The following is a 12,696-nucleotide window of genomic DNA, read 5'->3' on the forward strand; positions in this document are numbered from 1 at the left end:
ACATCCACACCACAACACTCCTTTATATCCTCATTCGTCAGCCTGTTTCTCCATGTGACTCCACAGGCTCCTCTTAAATAACTCATTTCCACTGCTCTCACTCTTGACTTGTGTCCTTCCAACAAGGTCTAAGCTTCACTTCCATACATTAGAGTTGACATCTCAATACTGTCATGCAGCAACTTTTTTACTTCCTTGCTCACTTCCCTATTTCTTATCACTGCTCTCAAAGAACCAGCAACCTTTCTTCCCAGTTGTACCTTTTTAAGTGCTTCATTCTCCAAGCTTCCATTCTTATTCATCACACTACCCATGTACTTAAATGCACTCACATTTTCTATTTCCTCATCATCCAACCTCACTGTACATTCTGTGGCTTCACTTCTCTCGAAGACCAAAACTTTACTCTTCCTACATTCACATTTAGATTCCATTTGTTACACACACTCTCAGATTCATTCGCTAAGACTTGCAGTTTCCCTTCATCTTCACTTAACAATACAGTGTCATCTGCAAGCAACAGTACAGGAAGTTTCCCAATGCTGCCCTCTATCATTAAGGCTGCTTTTTCATCCACTACCCTACCTTGTACCTCTTTTATAAGCCCATCCATATACAGATTGAACAGCCTTGGAGACATGACACATCCCTGTTTCATTCCAACATTCAGATAAAAATTCACCCGGTTCACTATCCCCACACACTGCAGCCTTAGCATCCTCATACATACTCTTCACGACATTCAACAGCTTCCCAATTATACCGTATATTCTTAATGTTTTCCATATCCCTTGCCTGTCTGCTCTGTCATGCTTTGACCAAATCCTTGAAGGCTGTATATAACTTCTTTCCCTTCTCTAGAAACTTTCCCACTAAAGACCTAAGGACGAATATCTGATCTACACAGCCCCTTCCTAAAACCTCCCTGTTCTTCTCCAACTAATTCCTCTGTTATTTCCCTAACTCCATCAATATGTAGCCTTCCATATACAGTACTTTTCCTAATACACTAAGAAGACAAATGCCCCTATGATTACCTCATACTTTTTTATCCCCTTTACCTTTGTATTATACCTTTGTACAGGGGAATAATAATACCTGACTTCCAGTCCTCCGGGACTCTATCTTCCTCCCAGGCCAATCTGTACATTTTCCATATTCATTCTACTACTATCTCTCCCCCATGTTTCAGCATTTCACCATATACTCCATCAGTTCCTGGGACTTTCCCCATTTTGACTACCTTCACTGCTTCCACTACTGTCCTACCCTATCTCTTCCTCCATTCTCACCTTCCTCCTTCTCCCAGCCATTCCCCAGCCACTTGTACTTACATTACTTTTATTGCCTATGTTTAACAGTTCCTCAAAATGTTTTCTCCATCTGCTTGCTTTTTCTCCTTTCTTCACTATCAGTCTACCATTTTTATCTTTCACTCCCCTACTAACTCTTCTATCACCCTGTCTAACTTTCTTTTCCTCTTCCAGAAAATTTTCTTACATTCCCTCCACTTTACACTCAAATTCCTTCCAATTTCCTCATCCACTCCCATCTTACTCTGCCTCTAATCTTTTCCCTCTCTCATCCTCTTTACATGTAACTCTCTTTTCCGTATCTCAACTTCCTCCATGCCTCTGTTTACCAAATTGCACCTCAGAATTTTAGGGGTCGACATACATGCTGGCATTTATGATACATACATTTCTGGAGTCAGGAGTTAGGCTCTGTAAGTGTATAAAAATGTATCTAGCATCTCATTGTATTTTTCCTGCTGTTGTGTAGGAAGAGGAGGAACAACTGAACGAGGTTGGGTATGACAACATTGGTGGGTGTCGGAAGCAGCTGGCTCAGATTAAGGAGATGGTTGAGCTTCCTTTGCGTCACCCCTCACTCTTCAAGGCCATTGGAGTCAAACCGCCTCGAGGTACGGCTTTTCACATTTTTAAATAGTGATTCAACCTTTACAGCCAAGCCATTCACACTCTGCTTTGAATGATTTAGCGCACTTTCTTTATTTTAGCTTTTCTTTGGTTTGAAAATAAAATTTAACATCACATTCAGGTGGTTCGGATATTGTACAATAGTACTTTTATTATTTGCCTTTCATCAAACTTTTATTGTCTAAAAAGTGTGTTATGCAGGTATTACACTACAGTGATTTTTACATTTTCTGTGATTTTTTCTTAATGATCTTGATTAAGAGCATCATGTATTATTCAGTTCTTTATTACCCAGTTATAATCTATGCTACTTGTGTAGGTATTTTGTTGTATGGACCACCGGGTACTGGTAAGACCCTGATAGCGAGGGCGGTGGCCAACGAGACAGGGTCCTTCTTCTTCCTCATCAATGGACCTGAGATCATGTCTAAACTGGCTGGTAAGTTCATCCTGATTTTGCCTGTCTTCTTCTCATGAGAATTTACAACGCTTGGCCATGACTTGTCCGTTATGGTAGGTTGAAACATTGAGTGAGAGGAAAAGAATAACATGAGGTATTCAGTTTGGTAACACATTAATTTTTTATTGTGTTACATGTGGCATCCTTTAGAATTAATGGAAAGTTTTGTTCTTCCACTTTAAATTCTGTACTTAACTGAACAGTTTGATTCACAGGTGAGTCTGAAAGCAATCTGAGGAAGGCCTTCGAAGAAGCTGAGAAGAACTCGCCTGCAATTATCTTCATTGATGAAATTGATGCTATTGCCCCTAAACGAGAAAAGGTTGGGATTTTGCTTTGAATATTGTCTGAAAAATTATTATAGTCTAAGCTTTTAGTGCCATTTTTAATATCTAGTTCAGTAAACCACTATTATGTGCCATTCTTTTTTTCAGAATAAAATATGTGCAAGTATACTTTGTGGTAGGTGAGGGCACTCACCATCTGCTCACTCGATGTAGTGCTGCTCTCGGGTGTCTGCCCTTTCCTCTCCATCCTTCTTTCCTTCCATTCTCTTCTGTCTTTCTTTCCTTCATTCTTTCCTTGTCCTTCTGCCTACGGGTGACTTTACACTCCCTCTTCTGTCTTTCTTTCCTTCATTTTTTCCACTTCCTTCAGCCTGTGGGTGACTCTACACTGAGTGACAAGCCAAATGGTTTCCTATGCACCAGGAAACCATTTACTATGCTGGGTGGTAACCATATAACCAAATTTTGGCGCCTGGTGGTTTAGTGGGTAATTATTGCGCTCCAGTCGGATTGAGCCGGTGAAGGTTTATATCCAAGGGATGGTTGGGTTTATTGCTCATGTGGTGCTGCTCAGGGATGAGTGAGGCTGGTCACTCTCATCTTAAATGTTGGGACCAACTGCCTAGCCCCAGGCTACTACACTCCTCATGGGGCAATGTAGGATTGGATGGTGGATGAATGGATACTCAGTCCAGAAATGGAATGTAGTTGCATCCAGTTGATACTGTTCACCTCATCCTCCCAACTCCAAAAACCCATCTTGTAATGGAGGGAATTGTCTATTGGTAACCATAGTAAAATTAAAAGGTCTCATTGTGAACAGGTTAGTGGTGTCAGAGGAGTCTTAGCAGTGTTGAAAGCAGAATAAAAGTTACTGAATGGATTAATGACTATAGTCGTTGAGGTCCTTCCTAAGCATAGCAAAAACATCATTTTAGTTAATGGATTAATGTTTATAATTACAGCAAGCCTTCTTAAATACAGCAGGTATTGTCACTGTACAGACTGGGTTTGTGGTTATAGTCATTGAGATCCTGTGGAAACATAACAAAATTGTTACTGTAATGGATCGATTGATTGTAATGGGAAGAACACTCCTAAACATAACTGGTTAGAAAAAAAGTCACTATTGAATGGATTAATGGCAATTGTCATGAAAACCTTCCCAAGATAAAAGCAAAATGTTGTTGTTAAGGTGATGATGGTAAAGCATGTCACAACCCTCAGACACACGGTGAGGTGGAGCGACGCATTGTGTCGCAGCTGCTGACCCTGATGGATGGCCTCAAGCAGCGGTCACATGTTATTGTCATGGCTGCCACCAACCGACCTAACTCCATTGACCCGGCCCTCAGGCGCTTCGGACGTTTTGACAGGGAGGTGGACATCAGCATCCCAGACACCACAGGTAGTTCACTTATTATGCAGTAGAATACAGTAAGTACTTGTTTTAAGATTGCTCTGTGTGTGTGTGTGTGTGTGTTTCTGCCTAGGTATGTATGTCTGTCTGTTTTAAATGTAGAAAAACTGTTGGGTTGAATTACTAAATTTAGAATAACGATTGATGACCATTGGAAGAACTAAGTGATTAATTTGTTGTCTTGTAAGGGTCTGCTGTAATGACTGTGCTAAAATATAATAATACCCATTTTTCTTCCTGTGTTGTTAAAAGGTAAATGATTCATAGATATTCTTTTATGATAATGACTCCTATTTATCTTGATGTTTCTTTATTCTTTCCAAGTTGTGTTCATTCATATCACCAAGTCTAGGTTGTTATGGGTGCATTTGGATATTATTTTGTCCTATGATTAAACCCTTTCACAGCCAGCGGGTTTGGAAGGTGGATTCTGACATTAATTGTAGTAGTAGTTGTTGATCAACCCCAGTCTGTCTGGGGGAGGCGATGGCTTAATCGGTAGAGAGGTGTCCTGCAATCCTAACGGACCCAGGTTCAAATCCCGGCTGGGGCAGGGAACAGTTCAAGGATTTCAGTTTCATTAAGTCAGGCTTTACTGATCTACCAGAAGACCCGCCGACATGTCGTAAAAAACCTCTGCTAATACCAATACATTAGTCCTGTATGAGATAGCCCTAGCACGTATTCAATATGGATGGTGGGTGTTAGCGCTGAAGTGGTGACATGTAGAGGTGTATGGTATGCAGGAGAACTGCTGGGCCTTGGTAGCAGGCTGTGAAGCCAATGTCCAGGGTTGGACACACACACACACACACACACACACACACACTTAAACGAGTTTAAAGTTAAATTCTACTTATTGAGAAACAGCGATGGAAACCCACGAGCATAGTACATTCCGTGTATATCACAATTAGGTATATTAGGTAAATACTTAAATATTTGGAACGACTTAGACAAAGAGGTGGTGCATGAGAAAAACATTCATGTGTGTAAAGGTAGACTTGATAAATGTGGATATGGAGACAGGACAACACGAGCATTGCTCAATTCCTGTATACTACAAATAGGTAAGTAGGTAAATAAACACACACACACACACACGTGGGCGGGAGTTCGCGTCTTGCTCAGGTTGCAAAAAGTTTCACTGACGAAGTGGGTGGTTACTGTCCCCCTTGAGCAAGGGGACGGGTGTGTGCGTGTGTGAAGGTCACAGCCTTGCCCTTAGATCGGACTATATGAGCTCTCAGCTCCCTTCCGGGAGGGTAAAAGCTGACCATCACTACCATCAAGTGATCCTGACCGACCCGGTGAATTACACACACACACACACACACACACACAGGGAGACCTGTCAGCCACTGGCAGACAGCTGTCTGTAGGGCTGACTCATGCAGTGAATCAGTGTTCCCTTGTGGCTGATAGTGTCTTGCCAGAGTGAGGGGCAGGGAATAGTGTTGGGGTTTGGTTCCTGGATGAATGCCGCATTTGCATTTTCACCCATTTGACAGGGACACCATAGTAGGCTCCACTTCATCCTGTAACTTGGTTGTATGGTTATTGTCCAGCATTTTAAATGGTTTTCCTGGGTTACAGGAAACCGTTAGGCTTGTCAGTAGTCGTAGAGCTACCTGAAGTGGGAAGAAGAGTAATAACAGGTGACAGAAAAGAGAGGGGGTAGGAAGAGAGGGTGTCAGACAGATAAATAGAATGAAGAGGGACAAAGAAGAAATAGGCAGCACTACTTCTAGTGAGTGGATATTGGTGGTAGTAGTAGTAGTAGTTGTAGTAGTAGTAGCAGTAGTACAGTAATCCATCTACTATCCGATGTAATAGAGCCAAAGGCACGTCCGGAAAGTGTGCCCCTGGCTCCTGGACTGGTACTTAAGGACACTAACCCAGCCTAACTTTGAAAGCCACCTAAATAGCTCTCTACCGGACATGTATAGCACCTATATAAACCTATTTAAGACCCTATTTACACCAATAATGGACATAAAGCATGAAATAAATGAAAAGGAACCAAAGAATGAGGAATTAGAAGTGACTGTACCTCAGCCAGGGTACTTACAGTACGTTTGTGGCCGGCTTTTCTAAGGTTTTGGCAGTGGTGAAAATGCTCTTGAAGCACGTACAGTACTCCAGTGTTGTGCTGCACTTAGTTCTTTGCACTGTGAGTTATAATTGATTAACACTGCACATTGTTCTTAACTGCACCATGCCAGTTTCAACCACCAATTTGCACTCCACAGTTGATCCTTTGCACTCTTGAGTTCTGATTTCTTAACACTGCACAACACTGTAAATTCCTGTGTGGTCTAGTGGCAAGGTATTGCAGTTTATTCGCTGTTTATTCACATACAACAAGCATGTGTGGCTTCCACTTCGATAAGCATCGACTCACCATCGAGGTTAGGCAGTAACTGTTGATAACGGGGAAACAGAGTTGCCAGGTCGCAACGGCCACATTACCAAACACCTCAGTTTTCATTATTATATTTAACTTTTCATTATCAAAATCGTAGAGCTAGCATTTATTCTTCACTAATTATATATACAAGTGGAAATACATGTAATCACTCTCTTTATAATTAACAGCATGTTGATTATTTTCATGCTATGTAGGCTAGCAGATTAATCAGAGAGAGCAAACAATCCACCATCTCCATCCTGTGTATCCTCATACTTGTGAAAAATCCGTTTGGTAATGCATTACTCTGATTCATTACCAAACGAATTTCTCATTACCAGATTGGCCCACATTTGGTAATGAAAAATACCAAATGGCAGCCCTGAGAGGGGAGAGGGGAGGGGGTAGGAAGGAAGGAAGGAAGGGGTGAAGGGACCATGGTGTAAACCAGCTGTTCGGTGCCGTGCGGCAATTTCAAATTACGGGCGGGAAAAATTCAGGTTTTTATTTTTTATTTTTATATATATATATATTTTTTTGGCCATTTTTGGGTTCCTAAGGTCCAGGCCCACAATGTCGGGTAAGTAGGGTGTCCAGAAAATGGGCGTCCGGATAGTATGTGGATTACTGTAGTAGTAGTAGTAGTAAGAGTAGTAGTTCATGTTAGCCCAGTACAGTAAGTCTGTTAGACAGGGTGTCTTGGGACTTGACACCCTAACTTAAGGAAGTGACTCTAGGGTTGATTTCGAGCAAAAAATTCTTTATCAGCATGGATCCAATTATCAGCCATTACACAGTTACTGGTGACCTTGTATGTGAATAATGAGGGAGATAATTTAAACCTACAAGGATATCAGTAATCATTGCATTGCAGTGGTTGAGCATTGGCCCCATGCTGAAACTGTATAGCATTTTTTACTTAAAATCTACCCAGGATTCTTTGTCATTAATATGTTCCAAAAGTACACAACTTTTTCTGTACAACTGCTACTGAAAACTGGGGGAAAGTGGCAAATCAGCATTATAGGTAGCACAAGAAATTGGAGCTTCTTTTTACTGAGGACCAGATAGTAAAAAAGAATGTTTAAAAGGCAACATACAATGAGGATTTTGTGAGAGGTGCAGTGGCATCTCTGTATTTTGTGTATTCCCTGTTTCAGATGTCGGCTGATTTGCAGCGTCCCACTTTTATACGTAACTTTGTCTAGACAGAAAGATTATTATTATTATTATTATTATTGGTGGTAGGTGGGGGGACTCACCATCCACTCACTTGATGTAGTGCTGCTGTCGGGTGTCTTCCCTTTCCTCTTCTCCATCTTTCTTTCCTCCCATCCTCTTCTGTCTTTCCTTCATTCTTTCCTGTTCCTTCTGCCTGTGGGTGACTCTACACTGAGTGACAAGCCAAATGGTTTCCTGTACACCAGGAAACCATTTACTATGCTGGGTGGTAGCCATATAACCAAATTTTGGTGCCTGGTGGTTTAGTGGGTAATTATTGCACTTCAGTCGGATTGAGCTGGTGAAGGGTTATAGCCAAAGGGTGGTTGGGGTTGAATGCTCATGTAATGCCACTCAGGGATCAGTGAGGCTGGTCAGTCTCATTTTAAATGTCAGGACCAACTGCCTAGCCCTGGGCTCCTACGCTCCTCATGGGGTAATGTAGGATTGGATGATGGATGGATGGAGTATTATTTTATTTCACTCATTTTAAATGTCAGAACCAACCTGCCTAGCCCCAGGCTCCTACACTTCCCATGGGGCAACAAAGGATTGGATGATTGATGGATTATTATTATTATTATTATTATTATTATTATTATTATTGTTGTTATGTTAGAAAATCATTAGAAATTGCTTCACTGGAGTCTTGCAGTTGACCTTAAGAACACACTGGCATTACATTATTCAGGTGTTAAAGTCTGGACACTTGTGGAGCCGAATATAAAGGTACACAAGCTGTTGTGATGCATTTCTGAAGCACAACAGTTGATTCAAAACTATTGATGGTGTGAAAAGTAGCATAATATATGAAAGAATCTTAAATGTCAGGACCAACTGCCTAGCCCTGGGCTCCTACGCTCCTCATGGGGCAACATGGGATTGGATGATGGATGGATGTAATAACAATTATTTTTTGTAGGTCGACTTGAGGTGCTGCGAATCCACACCAAGAACATGAAGCTGTCAGAGGATGTGGACCTGGAGCAGATTGCAGCAGAGACACATGGCCATGTTGGTGCTGATTTGGCTGCACTTTGCTCAGAGGCTGCACTCCAGCAGATCCGAGAGAAGATGGACCTCATTGACCTTGATGATGATCAGATTGATGCTGAGGTACAGAATTCTGGATTTTATATTTTCATTGCCAGGGAATAGACTGCAACACCAGTTGAACAGGCATTACTCCTAAGGTGGATGGAAAGCTGATGACGGGGAAAACTGGAGCTCCTGTTTTGTCAGCCCTCGGGACTCGCTTCTGTCCATCCCCCTTTGCTGAACTTTTTCAGTGTTTATAGTAACAGAGAGTAGGCCAGCATGCTCTCCAGTACAGGTTCCTCTAACTGTCAGCACAAAACTGCATGCACATTATGCACAACACTTCCTTTGTAAAATTTTGTTAAAAATGGCATTGAAACACCAAGCCTCGGAGTCCCTGGGGGTTTGGGGGGCCATAAAAGTCCCCACCATCCGTCCCTCTCCCGGTAACAACCAAGAGAGATGCCTGGAACTACTGTCTAACTCACCTCTTCATTTCTGCAGCATTTGCAGCCTTTCCTCTAACTTTCTATTGAGCACCACCTCTCCTCCTTTTGCCACACTTTCACATCCTTACAGAGACACGCTGTCTGGTGCAACTGATAGCAAACCCTTCTCTGTATCCTTCTTTCTCTATGCTCATTTCAGAGTCAAAGGTCGTATACCTGGTAGATACAGGTATGAGAGTCATATCCTGGTAAGTGAACCAAGCTGAGCCCAGTAAAAAGACTATTTAAATGAGTATGGTACCCACAGGTCTTTATTCCTTATTACCCATCCGTACTGTATATATTACCTGTCTTACTCTGCACTTGTCATTTTCGGTGCTTGTTTTGATTCTTTGTTCTCCATGCTACTAAATATTACAGTGACTGGCATTGAAGAACAGGCCTTTCCACTATAACATGCTCCAGACTTTATCTTCCAAATGAGCCTGTACCACAACAACAGGTGACTTTGTTATTATCTTACATGACTCAGTGTAGTAGAGCTACTTACACCTAAGCTTATTAAATATCTTGCAGGTGTTGGACTCTTTGGCTGTGACAATGGACAACTTCCGGTTTGCAATGGGCAAGAGCACCCCTTCAGCCTTGAGGGAGACAGTGGTGGAGGTGCCAAACACAACCTGGGACGATGTTGGTGGCCTCGAAAATGTCAAAAAGGAGCTACAGGTGCGTTCTCCCCCCCCCCCCCCCCTTTTTTTTTTTTTTTTTTTTTTAATGCATTTTTTCAGTATAATGTACAGAATGTTATTTTTTGTATTCGTAAAGTAAGATATCTCAACAGAATATTGAAAATAAACTTTGAAGAACATTTGCTTGTATACAGTATGAAGGATGAGGATCACACAACTGTTATTCAAAGGTTTAAAGTCTAGTCACCCATACTGTGTAGTTTTATTGTATTGTCATCATCATCATCATCCAGACCTCCTTTCCCACCCTAGAGCAGGGTGAGGAGTGGCAGTGTCCAGACAGCCAAAGTTTGCTTAGGTCAATGGGCCACTTCCATTCACACATCATTCAAGCCCTCAAAATCCTGGCTTCATTTGATAGGCCAAAAACATTTCACCACCTGTAGATTCCCATAGACCTATCTGATAGAAGCAATCTGAACGCTGTCACGTTAAAAGGGGTGCCAGATCCCTGGTCATATACTTCTCTGCACAAAATGCATCCAGTCAGCTTGATCGCTTGTCATTAACTTAGCTTCATCAACTTCCATACCCCTCATCCTCACACACACATCCGCCGTACCCCTTCACCTTCTTCATGGCCTACCTCGCCTCCTCCCTCCTTCATATTCGCTCACACACTCATCCACTGTCTCTCTCCACCTTTTCCTTGGCTTGCCTAACCTCCTTCCTCTTTCAGATTCACTCAGATATACCATTTTCCCCAAACTATTGTCGTCCATTTTCTCCTCATGACCATACCATCTCAGTACACTCTCTTCGATTCTGGTGTCCACAGACTTCCACACTCCGCGTCTTCCATGTAACACATTATTACTGTATATATCTTGTCCACTTTCTGTACTCCACATACATTCCTCTGCAGTCCCATCACTGCCCTTACTCTTGACTTTTCATTTCGTGCCACGCCTTAGTGTCATATCATCATCATCATCATCATCATCCGGACCTCCATTCCCACCCTTCGTGCCACACCTTAGTGTCATATCATCATCATCTTCATCATCATCATCCGGACCTCCATTCCCACCCTAGGGCAGGGTGAGGAGTAGCAACGTCCAGACAGCCCAAATTTGCCCAATCCAGTGGGGCATGCTTCCATTCACTCATCATTCTAGGTCCCGGAATCCTGGCACAATCTGATCCGCCAAGAACTTTCACCACATCCTGTAGCTTCACATAATCATATTGAGTCAATCCAAACGCTGTCACGTTAAAAAAAGGGTGCCACATTCCTGATCTTGTACTGCTTCTCACAACATCCATCCAGTCAGCTCGATTACCGACTTCCATACCTCTCTTCCTCACACACTCATCCACCATATCTCTCCACCTTCTCCTTGGCCTAACTTGCCTCATCTCTCCATTTTAATTCACTCAGATATACCCTTTTCACTACTCTTTTTTTAATGTATTCTCTCCACATATCCAAACCATCTCAGTACACTCTCTTTATTTCTGATGCCTACAGACTTCCTTACTTCACATCTTTCTCGAATCACTTTATTTTGTATCCTGTCCACTCACCGTAGTCCACATACATTCCTCAGCAGTCCCATCTCCACTGCTTTCACTCCTGACTTTTTATTTTTATGCCACACCATAGCCTCACATCCACATGTTCAAGTTGGCACTAACACTCCTTCGTGTAAGCCTCAGGCAGCTGCAACACTCAAGCCTCTGTTTCATATCTTGGCCTTCATAGCACCATCTACTTTTCTTCCTTGTATCACTCTACTTTCCACTTCTTTTGCACATTTTCCTCTTGTTTCTTTCACAGTACCCAAGCATTTGAACTCTCTCACCAATTCCAGTCTCTCTCCATTCACTGTAACATCACACTGGGAATCACCTTCTTTCTCGAAAACCGTCACTACTTTTTTCTACATTTACTCTCAAGGCACTACGCTCACAGACGTAGCAAAACTCTGCACTAATCTACAAAGTTTTTGTCCTTTATTTGCAAGTAGCACTGCATCAAAATTTGAGATATTCCATCCATCACAATTCATTACCAATGCCATCAACTCATGTTTTTACTTGTCTCATCACTCCATCCATATGTATGTTGAACAACCATGGAGACATAACGCCACTTTGCCGCACGCTCAATTTATTGTGAACCATTCACTTGGATGCCCATTTACCCTTACACATGCTTCACTGCCATCGTAAAAACTCTTGATGGCACCTAGCAGCTTATCATCTACTCTATACATGCGCAGAACCCTTTGACAGTCCCACTGTCTACTTTGTTGTATGCTTTTTTCAGATCCATAAATGCCATAAACACCTTATTGTCCTCACAAGCCTTCTCCACTATCTGTCAAACAGCAAATATTTGATTTACACATCCTCTGCCACTTCTAAAGCCACTGTGTTTGTCACTCACTAGGACTTTTGATATCTCTTACTTTCTCTGTAAGAATTCTTCCATACCCGGTATACCTTCCCTACAACACTCAGTAGACTTATACCACTATAATTCTTGCACTCACTTCTCTCACATTTATTTTCATACAGGGGTACAATCACTGCCATTTTCCACTCTACTGGCATAGTTTCACTCATCCCTGCCTTTTTATGGATCTCCAGTAAGCACTTCATTCTGCTCTCTCCGCTACACTTACTCATCTCTAAATACACCTTATCAACCTCGGCTGCTTTCCCATTTTCAGCCACTTCACAGCGTTCTTCACTTCTGCGAGTGTCACGTTTCTTG

General features: G+C 42.1%; 1 protein-coding gene across 1 annotated transcript in view; it reads left to right on the top strand.

Annotated features, from left to right (window-relative positions):
• Positions 1–12,696, top strand: part of TER94 (Transitional endoplasmic reticulum ATPase TER94) — a 53,097-nt gene that overhangs the window by 24,172 nt on the left and 16,229 nt on the right. Inside the window, exons 5-10 of the mRNA XM_080276326.1 lie at positions 1,783–1,924; positions 2,260–2,379; positions 2,616–2,722; positions 3,915–4,095; positions 8,661–8,854; positions 9,802–9,951. Of these exons, the coding sequence (XP_080132452.1) occupies positions 1,783–1,924; positions 2,260–2,379; positions 2,616–2,722; positions 3,915–4,095; positions 8,661–8,854; positions 9,802–9,951 (894 nt within the window). The remainder of the gene's footprint in view (positions 1–1,782; positions 1,925–2,259; positions 2,380–2,615; positions 2,723–3,914; positions 4,096–8,660; positions 8,855–9,801; positions 9,952–12,696) is intronic.

Source organism: Coenobita brevimanus, chromosome 65, assembly GCF_032717465.1.
Source record: "Coenobita brevimanus isolate Jiangsu-jjx chromosome 65, ASM3271746v2, whole genome shotgun sequence".
Taxonomy (NCBI): Eukaryota; Metazoa; Arthropoda; class Malacostraca; order Decapoda; family Coenobitidae; genus Coenobita; species Coenobita brevimanus.